The 24895-nt window shown below is 46.7% G+C and overlaps 1 protein-coding gene across 1 annotated transcript in view; it reads right to left on the bottom strand.

Annotated features, from left to right (window-relative positions):
- Positions 1-24895, bottom strand: part of LOC119385871 (E3 ubiquitin-protein ligase TRIP12) — a 101804-nt gene that overhangs the window by 27521 nt on the left and 49388 nt on the right. The window contains exons 16-26 of the mRNA XM_037653239.2: positions 14581-14697; positions 13449-13720; positions 12272-12662; positions 8570-8651; positions 8301-8407; positions 7821-8003; positions 5147-5257; positions 4722-4799; positions 3714-3845; positions 3140-3199; positions 2038-2237 (exon numbers count right to left, since the gene is read on the bottom strand). Coding sequence (XP_037509167.1) covers positions 2038-2237; positions 3140-3199; positions 3714-3845; positions 4722-4799; positions 5147-5257; positions 7821-8003; positions 8301-8407; positions 8570-8651; positions 12272-12662; positions 13449-13720; positions 14581-14697 — 1733 coding nt within the window. The remainder of the gene's footprint in view (positions 1-2037; positions 2238-3139; positions 3200-3713; positions 3846-4721; positions 4800-5146; positions 5258-7820; positions 8004-8300; positions 8408-8569; positions 8652-12271; positions 12663-13448; positions 13721-14580; positions 14698-24895) is intronic.

Raw genomic sequence — 24895 nt, 5'->3', positions numbered from 1 at the left:
TTTTTCTTCTCTGAGCTTCGCTAAACAACAGTGATGATCTATTGTCGGAAAGTGGGAACTGTTTTGTAAAGAAAAAAGGATCGTTCCAATTAAATGCATTTGCGACACCACTTACATTCCTTGTCGACGGGCAGCACGCACATTCTCATTCCTCTAGATAATTTTTTTTTGATTAAATGCGCTTATAAAAAAGCAACGAAGCTAAACACGAAATTTGTGTAGCTGAGTCGATCATGCATTGTAAGAATGTGAGAAATCGCAAATGGCGGCAGTGGTGAACGGCGAGTACCGCAGTGCAACCTAAGCACAGCAGCCACACATTGTTTGCCAGGCTTTGTCGCTCTGCACGAGAAAAAGCTGGGGTATCGATTGCATTGGTTACACGATACATTTTTCACCGCTCGTCGCTCTCCCACCCGGTCTCTGGATCTGCACCGTGCGGATCGTGTAGGCATTATAGCCATGACCGAGATTTTGTACGGACTGCCTCATGGTGCACAAAAAGAAAATTCCGCTGCAGCGGAATTTTTGTTATGTAAAAGATATCGGATCGAGTCTCTTTTGCGGAGGGTCATGAAGCAGGATGCGCGCTCAATTCAAGAGGGAGACCAGATCTGCCAGCACTGCTTCAAGAGAAAGAAGGAGATGCAAAACAAAGCAGATGTAATGCACACAAAACGTGTTTTGTCTATGGCCAGAACTGCTGCCACCAACCTTCACGTAATCGATTCTTTTTAAACTCTGTATTGATCACATAAGCCTTGACAACGCACACATTTGGGCCAACAAAAACCACACCTCTTGGCGACCGCTCTCCAGAAATTCATTTCCATTCATGAAGAGACGGTTTTTATACCAATCTCTCAATTCTGGCAAAGCACATCATCATAAGAGACGCATGGAGGGAATGCGTTCTTTAGCACTCAAGATATGAATTATACTCAACTGAAATAGATGAAAGAAAAGGAGGCTACAACTGAAAGTGCCTACTGTGGACTGAGGGATGTCTAACACTGGCGTGAAGTCGCAAACCACGCGAATGCATTTAATTGAAACGGTCTTTTTCTTTACAAAACAGTTCCCAATTTCCGACCATAGATCATTACTGTTGTTTAGCGAAGCTCAGAAAAGAAAAAAGACGTGTTACTGTATTTTCTTGTTACTAGAGATGTCCTTTACGCAGTAGCCACCACGCTCTGGAAACACAATGTTTGACATTTTCTGCTTTTGTTCTAATAAAAATGATGAAACATGTTTTTTCATAATATCATTCTGCAGTCCTTTGAGAACATTTTGGGGGACTTTGAACAAAATTGAGATTGGGGTTTTTTTATTATAGATTTTCGAATTGAGGAGCACTTCTCTTTTTGGTGTTTCGAGCATAAAAATTTACTACTTTGAAAATTATTAGAGAAATACAAATGCAGAGGTTCATTATTCACATAAAGGCCTATTCATACAGCAAATATGAACAAGCTAAGATGTTCACAGAAGTAGCCATAGCGTCCCAAATTTGACTGATTTTCAAAAACGCAGCATTTTTTGTGAATTTATAAAAATACATTGTTTGCTCAGAATTCCATGAAAAGATAAGAGCTATTTCCTCTTTTCTTTTACTTCCGCCAAAAAAAAAGTATTTGTAATATATAGCTTCAGTGGCTGCCAGCATGATTGCGAATTTACGAATACGCACTCTTCGTAAAATGGTCATCGTCAACCGGCGACACTTGTCGAATTTTCCTGTGTTGAAAAAAAATTTTATTTGAAAACGAACTGCGATTTCGTGCCATGCAGTAATGTGCACAACATACAAAATTATCAGGAAAATCGGAAACGTCAAACATACACCCTTTTTGATCTTTCGTGGAATCGACCAGCTCGTAATACTAATGCTCCTGCCTGCAATGTGACAAATAAAAGAAATGTGTTTATATACACTTCACACATGTTACTCTCAGATGACCAGGCAAGGATTTGCATGCAGGACACGTAGTTTGGCAATCCCTGTCCCCGACTCGTGGCACACACATCACTCACCAAATGGTATGGGTCTGCACCCAGATGTTGGCATAACCCATGGGGTTTTCAGAGTCTGTGTCCGTTTCCTGGCCATCAGGGCTTGCACCGCTGTACTGCCGGATGGCCTGGTACACAGTCATGCCATACGGTAGTGGGTGGTCCCCAATAAGGAACTGCAGTTTATGCCGTGCTTGGCCTTGGTTTATCATCATGGCAGCCTGCACGAACCAAAGAAATGGTGGCCAACAATTTTTGTCGTCGGTTGCCCTGGTGCCGAACCTCGTTCCCAAAGTTGCAGGTGGGCCACACAGGAGTCATTATTTCCCATTATCAAATGCTGGACATGAATGTTACATGATATCTAATACAGCAAAAGGGAGAGTTGAGCTAGTTGGTTTCAGTTCATATTGAAACAGCGCAAAAGTCTTAGGACACAGAAAGATTTCATCGCTCGTGTTGTCAAGTCTTTCTGCGTCCTACGTCTTTTACGCTGTTTCAATATGAATGATATCTAATTAAACGTGTATGAGAATTGTTGCAAGAATGGCACCCCATGAGTACATCTCGCATCTACACTAAAGAGGAGCTTTCTGCAGTAAATCTATTTGCAGTGCAACAGTACTTTCTTGTCATACATCTTGTACCAATTCTTTGTGCTTCAGGCAGGAAAGGGGAAGTTCACAAGAATGACATACATGCTCTTGGAGTAGAGTTTAAAATTAAGCACTTATTTTTTTATGTTTGACTACAAGTTCCAACGAAAGTCAGAGCCTAAATAAGTAAAATCTCGCCAAATTCAAAACACCTGTAAGTTGTATTTTTGCCCGTGCACATGGAAGGTCATTCCTACTGGAAGTTAATGGCAACGCTGCAGCATTTTACAATTAACTGAATGTCCCAAATTAAGAGATCTTCCTATAAAATGCACCTCATTTGCCCTTCCCTCTTGGATGTGACCAGCTATACATTTGCCTTTGCATGTGCACGTACAGGCCTAACAACACAGATAACCTAGCCATATTGTCCAGACGAGATGTCTACAAGCCTAGTCAAAAGAAGAGTCGCTGAAAGGCAAACCACTTGTGCACAGAAAATGGAAAAGGCTTGAAAAGTAGCGCACCATAGTATCATCAATGTCTTCATCAGAATTCTCTTCATCACTACCACCATCATCTTCATCCTGCAATTCAAAGATCAAAAAAAAAAAAAAATTTAGAAAACATATGCAAGGTGAAGTTATATACAGCTGAGCCCACTTATAAAGATGATTATGGTCACACAGGACGTATTCGTTACGCAGAGTTTTTGTAGTGCGTGGACACACAAGACTAGGCATCAGAAAGACAAAAGCAGATTGCTGTTCAAAACAATCGCCAAGTTATTTTCTTGGTCAATGACAATTTTATATTTGTGGTAACAAGATTGTTAAAAGCAGCAAGTTCCTATTGACGAACAGCGGATGTTGGTCATTTGCAAAATGCAGTAAAAGTGCGACAGCGTGACAACAAAAATAATTGATGCACCTTGCTACCCAACTGTCTCATGCCTGGGCACCACATGCATTTCAAAGAGCACTATGCAACCAGGAACAATAAAGGAGCTGACCCGGTCTACAGCACTTCAGATATTTTTGCATTCACGCTCCAGCACACACCACACTTTAAAAGTGTGTCCAAGTGACCAATGCGACTCACTCGTATCCTCCCGTAGCCCCGGATTACCAGGTACCGTTCAATGGCCTGGACCAGTGCCAAGGGATCTATTTTCACAGGTCCCCCTCGCCACTGCCGCAGGTTAGAACAGGATGGATGCCTCTGAAGGTTGCACTGCAACGTAGACAGGCAGAAGTGTGCGTGTATGAGAACACGGAGTCCAAAGAACCCAATTAGAAGTTGTTGACACGAATACAATTTTCACACCTATGCTGCTTGCATGATGAAACACATCCTTGAACAACAATTAAAAAATGTAGATGTAGCCCATGCTGCACGCACAACTACATTACAGCCTGCTAGCATGTCACTAGAATATGTCCACGTGTACAAAATTGAGGACATCGGGTGCAAGTGGTACATTATGGCTGAGGCTGCATCTTGAGAACTGCTCGTCCAATGAATTTTAGTAGTGTATATATACAAACTTTCTGCTTATAAAACGTGGCCGGGATGTATGTATGCTTATTGCTATTTGAATCGCCTCAGTCTACGGCTGCTCCAGACCAGATGACCAATCATGTATGCAATAGGAGATGTAGGAGCTATGCAAAACTTGTTTATCGGAATTGGCTAAAGAAGAATCTAATATACAACAAAACATTGTAAATATGTAACTGCTTTAGATGTACTAATGGTCAAAACATAGTTGCGATGAATCCCAGATCAAGTCAAAAGAGTCTAATGTATTCGTTGACTGCTTAACTGTAGCGGCTTGTCCCATGCCGATCTAGTAGTGCGTACTGCATCAACTTGTCGCACAAAACATGACTGCACCCCTCATCTTACTGGTGAGGGGTGCCTCATCTCTTTTTGTATTGAGTGGCTCAGACTACAGATACCGTCTTTACAAGCTCAATACACGTAACAAATTTTGGATACCATATATGACGTATGCCGGAGACAAAAGCTGCATTGTCAAGCAGTGTTCCACTGCACTATTCAACACCACAAAATCATGCTTCATCAATGAAAGCTCAATGTGTGTACCTTGAGCTGATGGGTGTTGAAGAATTTGAGTGCAGAAGTGCCTCGGCCACCTCCAACAGCACCAGGAAGATCATGTACCTATAAACATGAAAGGAATCATGAGAAAAGACAAGCTTGAGTGGTGAGTCACACCGGGACACGCTGTTTGAAAAGTGCCCCGATACATGTTTACAACTTTCTACAAGGCTAGTGTGATCAAAAACCTGTCAGCAGCTTGTGGCTGTGGGCTAACTACAGTTCAATTAGTGATCAATAGAAACTATTGCAGTGACCTGGCACTATAGAACTTGCGCTGCTCACCAGGACTAACTGTTTAGGTTGGCGGCTAGCTCATTCTCTCTGAACTGATGCATCGCTAACTGCTATTCCCATTTGCCAGCAAATACTGCAGGCATCTGCTGATAGACGTGGCCCTGCAACCTCACCTTGACTGGGAACTGTTCCAGCTGGCTCACACACGCATTGAGCTTCTGCACCAAGGCGCTCAGCGGGCCCGGAGACGGAATCACGTGGTCATACACCACATCCGGATTGTACTGCAGCAAAAAAGTACATCAACACCAAGCCAGCTTTTGTAGAATGCACAGTGATACCACTGGCATACATATGGTCACACTAGCTGCATTTATTAAAATCCCTAAATTAAATGACAATATTGTACAGCAGAAACTAATTAATTCCATCTCCAAGGGAATCGAATTTTTTCAAATAAAATGTACATTAAAACCTCATTAATTCAAACTCGCGGTTATTTCGAAATAACCCCTCATAGTTCGAAGGATTTCTGCGGTCCCATATTTTGAAATGTAAATTTGAGTGGATAATTTGAAGCGGCGGTCAGTACCAGCCCGGTTAATTCGAAAACGTTGGGTGCCATCTGCCAATTCTCGATCCCGATTTCACCGCTAATCCGCAGAAACAATGGCCCTTTGGAGCCACAAGGCAATGCACTGTAGCGATACTGATGAGTGACAGGTGAAGCAACCCAGCCTCGCAGCTAGTCCGGTCTTGTGGTCAATTAAAATGGGCGCCTGTGGAAATGAAGACCTGCTTCACTGCAACACAGTGGTGACACGCGGGCAGCATGTCGCATGTTTCTTGCAACGTCAGCACATCATGATTTACCCATTCTTTCTGGGAAGATAAAGGAATGATTAAAGGACGGTCTGACGGAATTCGCGATGTATGCGAACCTCCGATTGGTGGTTGCTCCGGCAATTAGCAGCTGTCACCTCACCTGCTCCTCACTGCCAACGCTGCGAGGAGCAGGTGACATGCTGCCCACGTGTCATGTTGCAGTGAAGCACGTCTTCTTTTCCGCAGGCGCACATTTCAATTGATCACAAGATTCTTTTTTTTTTCTTGCGCTGGCAGCAGAGAGGCTTGCTGTTTCGTCGGTTTAGCAGCAAAATTGGGACCGGGGATTGCTGGAAAACATAACCCTTGAAGCCGTAAACTAGCAGGGACAGCAAACAACCACCTCTGATTACTTTCAGTAATTGTACTTTGTTTTTTGTATGTTTGGTTAATTCGAAGATTTTTCACAGTCCCAGTAACTTTAAATTAACGAGGTTTTATTGTAGTTCAATCTAAAAAACCAAATGCAGCTCCACTACTGTGAAACCTGAGGAAGTGCATGGCACACCCGCACAATGAGTCCCATTCGTAGAGTTCCCACTGCCCCGTTTACCAAACCTTAGAGGACGTTAATGTTTGAGGTAAGCATGTAGGATTTCCTCGGCATGAATAGAATCTTGTTAGGGAGATTTCCAAACTCTGAGTGTAACATGTGCACTATTTTTTGATGTGCTTTATTGACTTCCAGCTTGTTACGGCAGTTGAGATAAGAGTCGTCTGCAGTGAGCTCCATCAGGTTGTTGCCCCCTTCAAGGGGCCCTGCAACACTTTTTGAGCAGGGTCAAAAAGCGCTGCCAATCGGTAGTCGAGGCTCCCGAGAACACGCGAGCCAAATATTATAGCGAAGCGAGTGGCCTGGAATTTACAATAAATTCTCAGTCAGCTAAAAATCACTCCCTCTTCTCTCGACAAATGATGTATTAGTCCGCAATATATGACGCGATTGTCGGCAGTTCCACCATTGGCTGATGTTATAATCATGATAACACCCTCATTATTACCTTTGTTGTTAATTTTGAGTTCAATAAGTAGATAATCTGTATGTTTATATTGTGTTATGCCGTTAAAACACCGAACAAACATTAATATTAGCACTTCCGGTCTCACCGACAGCTCGTCTGCTCGTAGTTGCGTGGTTGCGTTTTCTTCACCATGCGCAGTGCCGAAATCGTGAATATTTCTGTGCTTTTGACCGTCGCTGGTTGCCGCTGAGAGTGGCAGCTGTTCGAGTGTTGCCTTGTCAGCTGGAAACTGTATTGTCGGCACGTTCTCATGACCGACCGAGGCAGCGGTGCAGCATTTCTCAGATAACAATGCTGGCATCGGCTAGTTTAGGATACCTGTGTTCGCTATACGCCCTCGTACTGTGAAGGAAGCCGTGGAGGCCCTCGTCGTCCTTAAAGAATTTTGTTTTGGCACTGCAGACAGCATGCGAGCTGCTGAGCACCTTGAAGGGCTCAGAAAAATTGTGTCCGCGCGAATTTCTGCTCGAAAACAGAGACGCATCCGCGATTACCTTGTAAAGTAAAGGTATGTTGAAAAAACTCTTGCATTTATTGTGTTTATTTCGACCATTCGATAATTCGGACATTCGGTTAATTCGGACATTTTTTCCGGTCCCTAGAAATCCGAATTAACGAGCTTTTACTGTACGACGATTTTGCGCGGTCCCCTGAAAGTCGTATAATCGAAGTTCCACTGTATAGCACTTTGAACGAGTTTCCTATCGCATTTTTTAAGCGAGTCAGACTCGGAACAAGAGCAGAAGGTGAAATATATTGTACATCAAAAAGTTGTAAAGATATATACATGAAATTTCTACAGTAGCATTAAAAAGACATTTCAAATAAGTGTGCCAATTTTCATCAAAATCCATGAAGAAATAAAGTTGGTAGCGAAAGCCACGTCCCCCCTTAACGTTACCATGGGCAAAAATCGCAACTGGTTGATGCAGGGACTTACCTGTGGGGTGTGCAGGAAAACCTGGAGAAAGGTGCGTAACCGGTCGTCCCGATGGCAATTGGCTGTTGTAAGGAAGCTGAGCAGGCGACTCACAAGGCCACTGTGGATGACCTCAAATGATGAGACATCCCCTTCAAGAAGCACTGCACGAATCTCCTGCAGTGCCTGAAGTCCATGGTTTGTCTGTATACAGTCAAGGACAAAAGGATATGTCTAAAACAGCCACATAAACAAGGGAGCAAAACGGATCATTTTAACATGAATCAAGTATGTGTATGTCCCCAACACCGACAGCGGATTTTCTGTAACACAGGCTCCTTAACACTATCACGTTAGAAAAAAGCTTGCATGCTTACATGATAAGACTGGTCTCTCAGGCTACGAAAGTACTAAATTAATCTAGGAAGTAAACACTCACATTCAGAAGACTGGAAGAAAAAATTTCAACATAACATAGGTAGTAAATCACCATTTCCTTACCAAAGTGTCTAGGTGTTCTAGAGAAGCTAGGAGACGATTTAATGTGTTCAGAGCAGGATGAGAGCTTCCCTGGTCAGATGTAAAGTGCTTGTCATCAAACTGCTTGGCTGCAATAAACAAGCAAGGCAAGAATGAGGTCACTGCATGTGAGAACAGTCACTTTATAAACTATTGCCATTATCAAAGCCCTAAAGGTTAATTTTATTGAGCGGAAGAATCTGTAAAAAAATTCGCAGCAAACCATAAATGCACAAATATGCAACACTCACCTTGATCATGAATCCAAAGCTTTATCTTCTCTTTATTTCCAGAAAATGACCCCATGCTGGACTTCACTTCCATGGGATACTCCTGAAAATTTTAAAATAATTCAGTTGAGTAACATTGGTAGAACTATGGTCAGGTCCAAAACTCAACGCTTCTGCCTGACATCATCAGTAGTACATGCAACAGAATGGTATACAGTAAAAGCTCGTTAATTCGACACCCGTTAATTCGGAAATTCGGATAATTCGGACGGCTCTATTGGTCCCGGCCAAAGTGCATGTTAAGGGGGGACACGGGTCTTAGAAACCGAAAAATCGCGAAAAAATCGTTTTTTTGAAAATGTGATTTTCAGATTTTACAGTGACTGATGCGTAATCTGGCAAATTTTCACGCGTCCTGGATTGATATTTTAGCCGCAGTAGCGTTTTATATCATGCATGTGACGAGATTATTTCTTGATGGACGCGCAAAAATGAGCTTTCTTGCAGGACGCGCAGCTGCCATTCTAAGTCTCTGATCGCGGCCATCTTGGTCCCGTTCGAAAGAGCCGCGTTTCTTTTTAATTTTTCGCGCCACCACTACTGCATACGCCAAGCGGCCACTAAGAAAAAGCCCGCGAGAAGCTAGTCCCGATGCGCGGTCCTATTGGTCTACCAGTGCACGTGACAATGAGCGCGCACGCCATTGGCGGATTTCCACAGTCGTCTGCTCGGGCCGCGCGAGTTCGCTTCGGACAACGCGGCTGAGACGCGCAACCATGCCGAACTCAACGCCAAAGTTCGCTACGAAGTACAAATTCGGTGGACGGACGAAGAAACGGAAAGTGTACAACTTTCAAAAGAAGCGCCGATCACCGTCAGAAGATGTCGACGGTAGTTTGCCTACCGTGCCAAGCGCCCCCGAAGACGCCGACTGTGGGTTAGGCCTAGCGGGTGAAAGCGGCTCTGACAGCGACCACGTTCGACAGACGTTTCGGCGCGACACCGTCATGTTGGAGCCCGCTGATTTATTGAAGATCGAGAAGGACGCAGAAGTAAAACTCCGGAACCTAGCATCAACGCCGGCCACCACGCGAAAATCGGGTCTTCTCGCTTGTGCAAACGACACTGCCACGGACGACGCCGCGGCTGGCTCGGATGTGATGGAGACGCGCTTTGCTCTGGTGAGCCTCGACGCTCTAAACGCGCTGCAGTCGAACGTGAAGTGCAAAGGGTGCGGCGGCGATGTGTCAGTGCGCATAGGTGAGCGCGAATACAGCCTCGCCGTAAAGATTGTTACGTCGTGCGAGATCTGCGGTGATAACGCGCCGGTGTGGAGCTCGCCGCGCGTGAACAGTGGAAAAACGTGTAACCCGTTCGTTGTGAACATTCTTGCCGCGCGCGCTATGAAGACCACTGGCAATCAGCAAACAGCACTGAATGACATCTTCGCTATAATGAATGTGTCTTCCCGCGGCATGCATACCAAGACATGGCAGGCACATCAGAAGTCGAAGCTGACGCCCGCCGCGACTGCAGCTGCCGATAAGTGCTTGTCTGAAAGCGCGCTCGCTGTTCGGAATCTGTACAACGAACTGAAGCTCGGCGACCCAGGAAACATTGCCGTTTCCATTGCCGGTTCGTGGATGACGCGTGGACATTCCTCCCATATCTGTGTTGGCGCTGTCATCGAACTTTTTACGGGGTTAGAAAACATGCAGCAGGCGTTGAAAAAAAAGCATTTAGGGGACTCGAAGCAGCAGGACTACCTGCCTGGTGCCTACTGAGAATGCTGAAATTGCAAATTATTGTAAATACACGACTATTCCATGCTGGAGTTTGCCCAAAATGGACTTGTGTTTTTTCACGATTTCTCAGGATTCAAATTTTGCTGCGGTTGCAAACTTGCCAGAAAGATATCTCTGCCTTCAGAGCAGCTAGGACTGTCATTTTTGTTGTGACATGTAGCTCTATCTGTAGTGCACACAGGGGTAGTTGTGAATTTTCGAATAATATCTTCAAAAATTTTATATTTTGCACAAAATTGGAGCATAAAGTGGGTGTGTCTGCAACACTGAAATTCAAGGTGCTACAACCTAGCTAAAGATCATCAGATCAAAAAAGCATTCCTACCCCTGTGTGCCTTATGTTCATTAGTATCTAGGCATGTGTCAATAGTAGCTCTCTAATAAAAATTTTTTGTGTACCATACCGGGAAACAATGGGTAATTAATTTTAAGATATCTCAAAAACTAATTGACATAGGAAAAAAATAATTACATTTTCAAAATCAGCATTAAAAACTGAATCATACTGTTAAGTTTCTTTTTAAACACATGAAAAAATTTAGCATTTCTCTCTCAAGTACAGTGTCCCCCCTTAATCTATGGGACCAAACCTTCGTTCATTCGTCAGAATTGGGCTCCGCACCGCTTAATTCGGACAAATTCTGACGGCTGCCGCTACACAAATGTGTGGTAAAGCAGCGCTGGCACCACTGGGGCGAAACCAAAACTTGAGTGACATCGCCATCGTTATCAACTAGTGGGGGCGATCGCGGCGTCACCGAACGTCGGCGTCTTCATTCTTCGCTCCACTGCGCCTCCGACGCCATTTTCCGTTGTGTTGTGTCGGCACCGTCTCTTCTTGCGGAGTTCTTGTTTTTTCTCGTTGTGACCGTGTTTACATGTGAGGCCCGAGCATGCGACAGTAGCCGACGGTGGCATCGACGAGGTGTCAGCCGAGTCAACCGACGGTGACTGCCCGACCTTGGATGCTGTCCTTCCCACAGATATGACCCTTCAGGACTACATCGCGATTGATGATTGTGTCGCCACGACTGGTCTCCTGCCCGACCAAGAAATTATTAATGATGTCGCGACCTCATCGCACCTCACGGGAAGTCTCGGAGGCGCTTTTGATATTAGAGAGCGTTTGCCTGAGCACTTCCGACAGTTTGCGTGCTGTTGGCCATTTGGAAAAGTTAAGAAAAATTGTAATGTAAGCCGGAATCTGCGTGAAAACGCAGACGACCATTACAAAATACTTCAGCAAATAAAGGTATGCTTCTCCAACTTGATTTTAATGTTGTTTTTCCTGTTCATTCGTTAATTCGGCATTCGGTTAATTCGGACATTTTTTCCGGTCCCGTGAAATCCGAATTAACGAGCTTTTACTGTACCAGAAACAAACAACACACAACAAGCGAGATAGGCAGTGCTAGGAGCGCCGAGAGTAGCCATTAAATAATATAGAATTGTTCATAACATTTGGATTACTGGGATTCCATATGTGCACAGCTGATCTCATTAGCTGTCTGCAGTGCCCACGATTACCTTTCACTCCTCCTACACAGCAAAAGAGGAAGCAATTATTTTTACGCCTGCAATGAACTAATGTAATATTTTGGAAACTTCATTCATTATCGCATGCATTTAGGGATGCGTGTAAGCTGCAGCGCAACAGGGTGTTATTGCACTTTGACTTTCTACTGAACATCCCGGTGACAGTGACAGCGAATGTTTCTCTGGAGTGTCCCTATAAGTAGTGATCACAAGTGAAGGAAAATCATTTTTAAAAAAGTTGCACAAGGAAGGGTTTAGGGCATCAACTTCGCAGCGCATAGGCCATCCTTGCAAAACCCGTACAATGCTGGGCATACAAGTGCCCACACCTTTGGCCAGACGGCCGGGTTTAACAACTGCTTATGGCCATTATGGTGCCCACCTGGCTGCTGAGGTGTCCCACAAGGGGTGGGTTGGCCCAGCGACCCCAGCGGCTCGGGTTGAGGCTTGCCAGGAACGATGTGGTGCGGGCCGCCGCAGAACTCAACCGGCCGCCAGCGCCTCGCGATGTCGTGGTTGCGCTTCCGGCTGAGCCCCCGGCTGTGCCGCCACTCGGTGAGAGGGACGTGCTGCTGGCTGGGCTGGCAGCGCCCTCTGGCGGTGGTGGTGGCAGAGAGAATGGGCTGTCCCGCACGGAGCGCACGGAACGCCGGCCGCTGGGGCCCAGGGGTGGATTCTCCCCACTGCGGGGTCCCTCCTCCGTGCGCACCTTGCGGCTCGAGGCATTGCTCCGCTTGGCTGCCCGCTTGCGCTTCAGCACGTCACTTAGTCGCCTGCATGGGCACAAATAAGGCAGACATTGTAGTGCACCTCCGAACATCTACAATCCGCATGAACTCTGTGTCCCTCACGATTCGTTTTACTGGTGCTACATGGTGTCGTCCGAACTGAGCAATTTACTTGACCTAGTGCAGGTGTCTCGTAGAATTATTTTACAACCCTTGCACTCACGGAGGCAATAGTGCAGGGCTCATGCAGGAGATGTCACGCTAGTTCGAAACAAGCATAGAACGAGCACTGGACTATTGTAAACTAGTTCACTAAGTGTACAGTTAAGAGAATGATCCTAAAATTATAGATGACTCCCGGATTAATTTGTGCCTGTACTGCTGTACTGCTATCATAAACAATGCCATATTTCATCACCTGAATTGTGACCAAATATCCCGTGCAAAGTCAGGCAACACACTCATTTGTACAAAATGCAGAACCTGAGCTCGGCAGAAAGATAGTGAAGATAAGCACTATGAAGAAAGAATGCATAAGAAAAGAGTCAACGTGTCAGAACAACAAATAGGTGACAAGGACTCATTCATGCTAAGTGACATTGTTATCGACAGCAAACTCCAGGGCAAGATTTGTGTGCAAGATGAACACTAAAACTTGAGCATACTGATCTGAGAACTAAACACTAGTGGGATGATATATGCATCAAGTGTGGTGTCACAGGTATGACAGATCATTAAGGAAAAACATAAAGCACTGGTATTTAACATGCGAAAAGAACTTCAGTTTGTAAGTCTACAGCTGCAGCTGAAGAAAACACACAGTGCACTCACATTTGAGCACTGGCGGCACCCATACTGAAGTGGTCACTGTCCCCAGAATTGTTCATAGGTGGCAGGTGACCAGCTGAGGAGGAGGACAGTGCGCCCCAGAGCATGGTGGCAGCTGTGTGGCCATCACGGCTAGAGCTGGCCAGTGCAGAGGAATCCTCGGCAAACTTGGATGAACCAGATGTATTATCCCCACTAGCTGTGGACACTTCTTCCTGAGCCAGCTGCTTCACTCTGTGCATGACACCCTCTCGCCGAAAATGCACCCCAAACACCTGTGCAAACAGAACATTTGCAAAAGGAGCTATAGAAACCTTGCATGATACCGGATGGTTTCCGGTTCAACCCAAGAAAACAAGGGTGCCAGTTAACTGCGTTGCAAACACTCAAACACGCAAACACACGTGCACGCGCACACACACGCACACACACACACACACACCAATTGGCCGAAGTTACTGTCCAGGTCTACTTTATGAACTGAAACAAAATAAACATAGGTTGTAACCAATGCTTCATATGAAGACATCTTTTCACTACACCACAAAGACCTGATCATTTTTTCTAAAACAATCTTCTATGTGCACACTTATAACGAATACTAAAAGGTATTTTCATTGCAGATGAGACTGCTACATTGAAGGGGTCATGAACCACTTTTCCAAGTAATGATCTAATGACCTTCGTATCGGAGTTTACTGCCTCCCTGAATCGATTGCCGCAAAAATTTCTCGAATCCGCCAAGAATCAGCGGAGTTATGGGGGTTTGGCACACGCTCTCAGCGCTTTCTCTCTTTTCTCTTGCCGACAAGCGCACTGGAAGCTAGACAGGGAGGGATGTCACGGGGGAAAGAAGTTACGTCAGCGCGCGTCATGAAACGCGATCGCTCTCCCGCTGTGATTCGCATGCGCGAGTGCGGCTACCGTGTAAAGTTAGCAGACTGAGGAGTGCGGCGCGGGCAAGTGGCGGCACCCTGTGGCAAGAAGCGTGCCTCATCCGGCTATCAGCCAATAAGCATGCTATGCCTCCGCGATGTCAACGTGCAGGCGCCCCGCCCACCGACGAGAGTGAGAACCGGCCTCTGTTTGAAAAGAGGGCACCTGCCACAAGGCACCAGATGTCATGCTCGCTCACCTCAGGCAGTTTCTGCATCAAGATGTCGGCCATCTGTAGGGCACCCACCACAACATGGAGGTCTTGAGAGGAGAGCATGGCTGCCAGGTGAGACGCAACAAGTTGGGATCGCAGCACCTGGAATTTATCCAAACGAACAAAATACCGCCAGGGGTGTTGATTGAAAAAAACTTTAAAAAAAAAAAAAGCAATCAAGTACTTGACAAGGGATTAACCATTTCCTCCAAAGCGTGCTACAGTGCTGAATGAGTTGCAAATACATCTTTAATAAGAACTAACAGACATGTTATCTCTAACAAAGAAAAACGGGCCCATAAAATTCCGCTTCTTTCATTCATTGCAAATACATAGCAGCATTGTACAAACTGTCTCACCATTCCTCTACTGCCCTATTTCCACAGCAGCCCAACTCTCAGCCGTGTCACTGTTCCGACATCAGCATCCATCATGAGACTGCTTTTTAGAAAAAGGAAAAGGGTCACCAGCAATGTTAACTAACCCCATCGGCCAATGGCACCGGCATGTCGCATTCAAGGAGGAACCAATGCGAAAACACTGTCATGACGGATGCCAATGGCACAACGATGACATCGAGGAGTGCTTGATGGCTGTGTGAATAAAGCCTTAGAGAGCATTAAAGGGGCACTGACACGAAAATTTTGTTTTTTTTTTGCATCAAATGAAAGGCCAAGCCCTCAAGAGCCAAGAAAATGTACTGCTAAGCATGAGTGCACGCTGAAAAAGCAATTTTAGTATGTTTTTAAAAGCTAGTTTCGGTTCCTACTGCACCCTAACATCATGGCATGGTGTGAGCTTCTCGTTATGTGCTCTTGCGAGATTCGCCGCGAGATCGGGCTATAGGTGGCAGCACCGTTACCGCATTTGTGTGGATAGGCGGTCAGCGGCGCGTATACAAATGTACGCAGAGACGCTTTGCCGTATGCAGTTTGAGTCGATTGTTGGCGAGTAGAGCGCCTTGACTGCAGCCTAATGGTGATGTATGTGCCCTTCATTGCCACATCAATGCACGCAACCGTCCTAACATACCTATTAATTGTGAGAGAAGTGCAATCTGCCAATCAATGGGGTACTGGCCTTCAGTCACATTCGTGTTTTGCCCCATGCTCGATGTTTTTTCTTGCTTTATTTGCACGTGTTTAAATTGTTTTGCCTATACCACAATATACAGCATAGACCGCTTATAACTAGAGCTGTGCGAATAGCAAAATTTTGGGTGCGAAGCGAATTCGAATAATTTTCGAATATTTTTCAAACATTTTTCGAATAATTCGAAGTGAAATTACAGAAAAAGTTGCAGTGAATCCCTAAGTATGTTCTTGTGAGATAGCAACATGAAAGTGTTTCTTTTCGCGAGGTTGATGAAGCGCTGGTGGGGTCATATTTCATAGTTGTCTTTCTTATCAAGAATGAGGCAATGTAGAGGCCGAATTCTATTTATGTACATGATTTGGTGCAACCAAAGTGTTGCCGACAACACTTGACACGTGATAAGTAAAAATGCCATTTCCTCAGCCTCTCCTCCTCTTTAAACTTCTGTGAAAGCCCAACTGATATTTCGGACAAGGGTGTGCTCCCTTCAAGTCCGGAGTTTCAAATCTGCCTCGTAGACGTCAATATATAAGAACATCTGAAATTTTTTATGCTAAAAAGCTTCGGCGTCCGATTTTTCGGACTTCCTGCCCAAATTTCAGGCCCAAAACAGCATTAATTGAGCCTCCAACTCTGCCACATTTTTCATCTCCGTGTTGGAACCAGCGTTTTCTTGAGTTAATACATTTGCGACCGTAGGGGAGCTTGAAAGGCAGCTTTGCCGCAATACGGGGGTGTGATGAGGTGAAGCATATTGAAAATCTAGGGACCACTTCCAAACGGACGTTGACTGTCTCTTGGCTAAGTTCGACCGTAACGGAGCTTGAAAGGCAGCTTTGCCGCAATGCGGGGGTGTAATGAGGTGAAGCATATTGAAAATCTAGGGACCACTTTCAAACGGACGTTGACTGTCTCTTGCCTAAGTTCGACCGTAACGGACCTTGAAAGGCAGCTTTGCCGCAATACGAGGGTGTAATGAGGTGAAGCATACTGAAAATCTAGGGACCACTTTCAAACGGACGTTGACTGTCTCTTGGCTAAGTTCGACCGTAACGGAGCTTGAAAGGCAGCTTTGCCGCAATACGGGGATGTAATGAGGTGAAGCATACTGAAAATCTAGGGACCACTTCCAAACGGACGTTGACTGTCTCTTGCCCAAGTTCGACCGTAACGGACCTTGAAAGGCAGCTTTGCCGCAATACGGGGGTGTAATGAGGTGAAGCATATTAAAATCTAGGGACCACTTTCAAACGGACGTTGACTGTCTCTTGGCTAAGTTCGACCGTAACGGAGCTTGAAAGGCAGCTTTGCCGCAATACGAGTGTGTAATGAGGTGAAGCATATTAAAAATCTGAAGGGGTCACTTTCAACCGGACGTTGACTGCATTTGTCTTTGGGAAGTTCGAATAGTTCGAATAGTAAAATTTCAGTGCGAATCGAATCGAATAGCAAACACTATTCGAAAAATATTCGAAATTTCGAATATTCGCACACCCCTACTTATAACGTAAGTCGCCGGAGTCGCAAATATCCGCACTATAACCAAAACAACTGTGGCATACTTTTCTTCTTCTTCTGGCACGACGCACTTGGGACATAAACTAGTAGTGGGTAGTCTGCTGTGGAGAAAGAAGAAGTAGTTGGAACAATGGCGGAGATACAATAATAAACCGCGCTGTGTTTTCGGAACCGCGTTTCAGTGTGCTATATTTATTGGTGACCCGGACTACGAACGCGACCTTCCATGGAGCAGCGTGAGCATCTCGACGGCCTCAGCCCTGGTACCGCTGCCACTGCACCTGGCCATGTACCCTCTTCCGGCGTTGTTGGAGGTACTACTACCATAACGCTACCACAGCTGTGGCTTGCCGATCCCTCCTTATGGTTCATTCAAGTCGAGAACAAGTTCCGCATTCATCGCATCACGTCAGAAGTTCGCAAGCATGAGCTCCTCGTTGAAGCGTTGCCGCCACAGGCAATGGCCGAAATACGCGACATCCTCGTGGGCCCGCCTGGTGACACTCCATATACGACAGTCAAACAGGCTCTTCTTTACCGACTCGTTCCGCCTAAGCATCGGCGCATTCAGCAACTTCTGTGCAACGAAGAGCTCGGGGACCGCCGTCCCACACAGTTTCTACGTCACCTGCAGCACCTGCTTGGGGACCAGCCGGACGGCTTAGAAACATCCATACTACGTGAGTTGTTTCTACAGCGTCTTCCACCTACCGTGCGAATGGCTCTTGTCCCAGCTCAGGATAAGACGCTGTCGGAGCTGGCAGAAATGGCCGATGACATGATGGACGTTGCTCCGGCAGTCATAAACGCTGCCCACACCTCTCCGATTTCTGAAGCAGATTCCCTTCGAGAAACGGTAAAAGATCTCGCAGCTGAAGTCGCTAACTTGCGTCTGCAATTGCTGAGCATTCATAACTTAAATGACCATCCTCGTCCACACCGACCATCTCTCACGTCGCCTGCTCCGCAACGGCCCCTCCACCAGCCCGAGCACCGCTTTTCACCGCAGAACACATGCTACTATCACCGGCGTTTTCGTGCCGCGGCTCGCAGATGTGTGCCACCCTGCTCATGGCGCATGGGAAACGCTCCGGCCGATCGCCAGTAACAGCGGCGGGCGATCAAGGTCAAGCATCAAGCCGCCTCTTCCACATCACCGACAGAACCACAGGTCTTCGCTTGCTGGTGGACACTGGAGCAGAAGTCAGCATAATTCCAGCGTCCAAAACTGACCGGCGTCTCCACGAGAAGTCTACTCCTCTACAAGCGATCAATTCTTCGGTCATCGCAACTTACAGACAGAAGTCTCTGACCCTTGATCTCGGTCTCAAAAGGAAACTGCAGTGGTTATTTTGGATAGCAGACGTACGCTACGCAATCTTAGGCGCCGATTTCTTAAGGCATTTTCATCTGCTCGTGGATATGAACCGCTGTCGCCTGGTGGATAGCTATACCGGCTTATCGGTCAATGGTTTTCTGTCACGCGCTACGGCCCTAAACCCCACTTTCGTGAAACCGCCTACGTCACCATATACAGCTCTGCTCAACGAGTTTCCGGAGATTACAACGCAGTCTCCAATGGATAAGACCCCCAAGCACACTGTGACCCACTGCATCGTAACCACAGGCCCACCGGTTCACTGCCGCCCTCGCCGACTTGGCCCTGATAAACTTCGCATTGCTCGCAACGAGTTTGAGCATATGTTACAGCTGCAGATCATTCGTCCGTCATCAAGCTCGTGGTCGTCGGCGCTACACATGGTTCCCAAGAAGAACAATGACTGGCGGCCCTGTGGTGATTATCGGGCTCTCAATGCAGTCACCGTTCCAGATCGATACCCGTTACCCAATATTCAGGACTGTACTGCCTTTTTAACCGGCACAACAGTATACTCGAAGATTGATCTCGTGAAAGCTTATCACCAGATCCCCGTTGAGCCTTCTGACATTCCCAAAACTGCAATAATTACCCCATTTGGGCTCTATGAGTATTTACGAATGCCCTTCGGTTTGAGAAACGCAGCTCAGACATTTCAGCGTTTTATAGACGAAGTCACAAGAGGCTTGCCGTTTTGTTTCGCCTATATCGACGATCTTCTCGTTGCCAGCAAGGACGCTGAAACGCACAAGGCACATCTACGTGAGCTTTTCACTCGACTGCGTGATTACGACCTTGTCATCAATGTAGAAAAGTGTCAGTTTGGAGTCTCGGAGATAGCATTCCTCGGACATCAGATCACTAAAGATGGCATCACTCCTCTACCTGACAAGGTTCAAGCTATCCTCGAGTACCCGCCTCCCACGTCCATACGTAGTCTGAGACGTTTTCTCGGACTCGTCAATTTTTATCGCCGCTTCATCCCTACATGCTCTACACTGCTGCAGCCTCTGGAAGCCCTACTCTCGACTTCTCAAGCCGAGTCAGCCGCACTTCCCTGGGACACGGTCGCGGATCAAGCTTTTTCCGCCGTTAAGACCAAACTCGCCCAGGCCACCCTCCTGCATCACCCTTCACCAACTGCTCCCACTAGCCTCATGGTGGACGCTTCTTCAGAAGCAGTTGGAGCCGCTCTTCATCAATGGATCAATGGTGCATGTGCTCCAATTTCCTTCTTCTCCCGCAAGTTACGCGACACTGAGCGCCGATACAGTACTTTCGGACGGGAGCTCCTCGCAGCCTACCTTGCGGTGAAGCATTTCAGGTACTTCCTTGAAGGGCGACAATTTGCCATTCTTACCGACCACAAGCCACTTGTTTCGGCTTTACGTTCCTGCAGTGCCACGCACACTCCTAGAGAACTTCGGCACCTTGCTTTCATTGCCGAATTCACCACAGACATACGTTATGTAAAAGGCAGTTTTAACAGTGCAGCGGACGCTCTCAGTCGTATTACCATCAATGCCACGACAGGCACCACCGACCTTTCATTGTCTTCGCTCGCGGAGGCACAGGCATTAGACGATGAGCTTCCACGACTCCGATACTCTACTTCCCTCCGACTGGAACAAGTCAACTTTCCCGACGACGACGACGTTACGCTCTGGTGCGATGTTTCACACAACTGCACTCGTATCTATGTTCCTTCACAGCTGCGTCGTGCTGTTTTTGACACCCTCCACTCCATCTGCCATCCAGGCGTAAGAGCTACGCAACACCTGGTCACTGAACGCTATGTCTGGCCGCGCATACGCGCTAACATTCGTGACTGGGTTCGCACTTGCACAGCGTGTCAGCGTATCAAGGTACAACGGCACACCAAGCCTCCATGGGGAAAATTCCCTCTCCCTGATGCACGTTTCGACACCATTCATTTGGACATTGTCGGGCCTTTACCTCCATGTCGGGGAAATACGTATTTGCTTACGTGTATTGACAGGTACACTAGGTGGCCTGAAGCAGCTCCAATGCCTGACATCACGGCAGAAACAGTTGCTCGTACCTTTCTTGCTACCTGGATTAGCCGTTTCGGTGTACCATCAACGGTGACTACCGATCGAGGCAGACAGTTTGAGTCAGCGCTTTTCACCTCTGTCACATCTCTACTGGGTTGTGCGCGTATTCGCACAACTGCGTATCATCCAGCAGCAAATGGCTTAGTGGAGAGACTCCACCGTCATCTAAAAGCAGCACTCGCCTCGCAGCCTCACGCCGAAGATTGGGTATCACACCTCCCTATCGTGCTTCTCGGCCTGCGTTCAACACTTCGGCCAGAACTTGCCTGCTCTGTAGCCGAGATGGTTTATGGCTGCACACTCCGTTTGCCTGGTGACCTCGTCAGCCCCGTTACTACGCAGAGTGTTTCGGATCCATCTTCTTTCGTCCAGCGTCTGCGGGTCTTCATGCAAAACTTGCGCCCATCACCAACTTCAGCTCATACTAAGAACGACGTTTTTCTGCCGGCAAACCTACAGACATCTTCACACGTTTTTGTTCGTGTCGATGCGTCTCGCCGTGCTCTTCAGCCTCGCTATGACGGTCCTTTCCCAGTCATCAAGCGTTCTGAACATCATTTTACAATCCTGCGTAATGGGCATGAAGACACAGTCAGCATTGAAAGGATCAAGCCGGCACCCATTCTGACAAGCTCAGTCTGACCATTTTTTTTTTCAAGTGCCCACGGCCACTTGTCTGCAGGGGGGGCCTATCTGTGGCATACTTTTCTTCTTCTTCTGGCACGACGCACTTGGGACATAAACTAGTAGTGGGTAGTCTGCTGTGGAGAAAGAAGAAGTAGTTGGAACAATGGCGGAGATACAATAATAAACCGCGCTGTGTTTTCGGAACCGCATTTCAGTGTGCTATACAACATTTTTGAAAGGTTGCACGTCTGCAAAACATGACCAACGGGTAGGCACGCGATTCCGACTATCGAGGCATGTGACTGGGACGTAAGTTTGCGTCTGCTTACATTTGGAAATGTTGAACGGTTAGCGTCCGCGGACCTGCGGTGCCGACATAACGAACGCGGAAAAAATGCGCCATCACGGGAAGCCGCTGCGGTAGCACACTGCGCGTGCGCGATGTCGAAAACGGTGGCAACCATAAACCACCACTCTAGTGTTTCACACGCACGCCCGCGTTTTCGTTAAAGATGTAAGTCACCCCTTCTAAATGCAACAACTGCAAAATGTTTCACTGACTCGGCACCAAACCGCAACTTCTGTAGTCCGCGGCCGCCAACATGGCAGCTAGCGCTCGTTAGGCCTAGCGTGTGCGTTGCAACTTGGCATGCTGCCGCAAGAAGCTTGCCCTAAGCAACACAGAGATCGGGCATAGAAGAGATCGCACTCGCGAGCTAAACCGAGGGCATCACGCGTGAAACGCAGCTTCGGTTTGCGGTCGGGAGAACAGCCGCGGCAACTATCCTGAAAAAGTCTCTCACGCTTGTAAGTCCGCCTGTTGGTGGCAAAGGCGAAAGCTCAATCGCGTCTCAAAGCATTGTTACTTGCGGGGGAATCGAGGTTGCACGCACAATCTCTGCGCTCTACGACGAAGCAACTATTTTCCCGACGGAGACAAATAGCCGTAACGCGCTCTTGATGCGGACGCGGGCGCCCGTACGTAGTGGAACGCGCATGTCATGCGGCCGGGGCAAAGCGCGCATGTCAAGGGGGCAAAGGCTTCTCCATCGGCCACACAACCGCTCCCCCGCCTCACACCACGCACCCGCGCCGGGCTGCTGTCCCCCACCGCCAACCCTTTCTTTTTTTTTCTCCCCCCGCTCCTTGTTCGTTCGTTCCACGTCCGCTCCTTCGTAATGCCGTCGCCGCTCTCTCCCCCGCCGGCGCATCTCCGCTGAGAAGCACGCTCGCTCCCTCACATCTCTGAGAACGTTCCGGCAGCCGCATTATAACCGGTCTTTCATCTCGGGGGACTGCACAATAAGTGGTATGCGTATACATGGAGTTCTATGGGAGGGTAAACGGGAGTCAGAAAAAACCGCATAATAGCCGGTACTCCACTGTAAGCGGTTACGTTATAAGTGGTCTGAGCTGTCAACTATGTTGCACGACTAAGCCATTGAAATATTTACTTCATGCTCTAGCAGCTACAAAGAAAGAGAACCTACATGTCTGCGTAATTAGATGAAGTAGAACTTTGTGCACTTTGCTTTTCTGTTTGTATGAATACGCGTATTGCTGTAGAAATGCGTGGCTTCAGGTCTTTTTTATCGCTTACCATCCTCTGCAGACGATAGTTCATGCTTTGCGTTATCACAAGGATTTCCAAATCGTCAACACATCACGAGATGTGTCACTAAAAGTCTGCATTCACACATTGACATTCAGTACTTTTTTTTTCATTTAGGACGACACCGAATGAACTATGTGACGTGCTTGAACGAGAAAGCGGTACCCACATAGAAATAATTTTGGCGAATGGACGGTACGATGGTTAGACCTAGCGCTATACCGACGTGGGCGTGTACTCACTTATTAGAGTGCATACAATTCTCGTAAGGCGAAATGCTTATGCATATCGTGTAGGCATACGTACAAGCATTTGATACTGTGCTAGCACAACGGAATAAGCTGTAATCTGAGGACGCGCATGACGTACACACACATGCGAATACAGTGTGGCCAGCAGATGATGCAAGGAGCCATCCACACCGCGGGGTTTCGTCCGCTCGCCGCTAGGTGCCGACTCTGCTCGATTTCGCCGCCAATATCGCGACGTTTCCACGGCCGCTCTGCACTGTGGCTCTATTGGTATTAGTGACACACAAGTGGCCATTTTGAATACAATGCAACCTCGATTATCCGTCCCCCGGTTTTGCAACGACCCGCATTTTATGACGAATCTGTTTGGTCCCAGCAAAACCCACATAGAAATAATGTATTTAAAACCTTGGTTATACGACGCAATTTTACGCCTATCCCGCATCTTACGACTTTTCGATTCCGCCCGAGAGAAAACACCACCTTCTTTAGTCGAATCGGACGTCGACAAGAATATTCCCGAGTGCAAAATAAGAACTTAAGTTCCCCTAGGTTGTCGGTTAGAAAAGTAGAGAGTGAGACAGTACGCCTTCTTAGAATGTAAAATTTATTCTCCAGGCAGTGCATGCACTTCTGTGATCCAGTTTCCCTGGCTTAAGATCGCTTCAGGATACGCCTCGATCGCGTGCGTATCCAGGGTCGTTACCTAGACAAGCTCTCTCTAGTACACTGAGAAGCTCCAACTGGCCGTAAAGCTCATCTTAGAGATCCGGATATTTTCAAGTTTTCGGTCCGTGGAAACTTTTCCTGGTCGACATACAGCTGATCTGCCTTTGTTTGCGGCACTCGCAGTCACAGGCCTTGAGCACGCAAAAGGACGCGACGGAGCTATTTTTACAGTGTAAAATAACTTTCGCTTGACGTGGACGTTCGCAATAACAGCGGGACATCACCAGTTGCACTTCACGAGGGAACAAATATGATGCGCACAGCTCAGTCGCGCACGAAGGCATCCTACGCAAACTCGTGCTCCGTCGCCGTTATGTGATGGTGATGACACTGTGTCTGACTTCTGACGGGAGGCTGTTGCCGATGCGGTTTCGGTTTCGTTTTCAAGTGCAGGCACTTCTCAGACTCGATTTGTCAGGAGAAAGATGCGCGTAGGATTCGATATCTTAAAGTTAACGACTCACTCACACCTCATTTAAGGGGAGACTCTGGTCTTCTAAAAAAAACTTTTGTTTATTGTCATATTCAAATGAAATTTTCAGGCAATGTATATTTTAACCTGCTATAAACAGATATGCAATCCATTTTTTCTTAGCTCAAGTAGTTTTTGAGATATTAGATAAATAATGAATGATCAAATTGCACAATTGTTCTGCAATTTAATCATTGAATATCCTAGAAAACTTGATATGGCCATATTCTAGAACAATCAAGGATCACAACTAAACCATTACTGTAATTTTAGCTATATTTTTATAAAAGTTATTGCCATCTGTAATGTAATGGTTGGGAACATGAAAATTTTTACCAGTTTTATCAGCATATAAAAATTTTCTCTTGACCAAGTCTATAATTTAGTAGTATTATTGTGTATAGGAACTCATAAGCTTTCAATTGCAACAAGAATCATTCAAATCTGATCACAAGATCAAAAGATACTGTGGGCAACAGTATAGCACATAGGCGAAAAACGGATTTTGAGAAAACTCAGAAAGAAGTTTGAAGACTTGGTATA

This window comes from Rhipicephalus sanguineus, chromosome 3 (genome assembly GCF_013339695.2).
Source record: "Rhipicephalus sanguineus isolate Rsan-2018 chromosome 3, BIME_Rsan_1.4, whole genome shotgun sequence".
Taxonomy (NCBI): domain Eukaryota; kingdom Metazoa; phylum Arthropoda; class Arachnida; order Ixodida; family Ixodidae; genus Rhipicephalus; species Rhipicephalus sanguineus.
The sequence above is the reverse complement of the archived record's forward strand: the minus strand, read 5'-3'. Positions and strand labels throughout refer to the sequence as shown.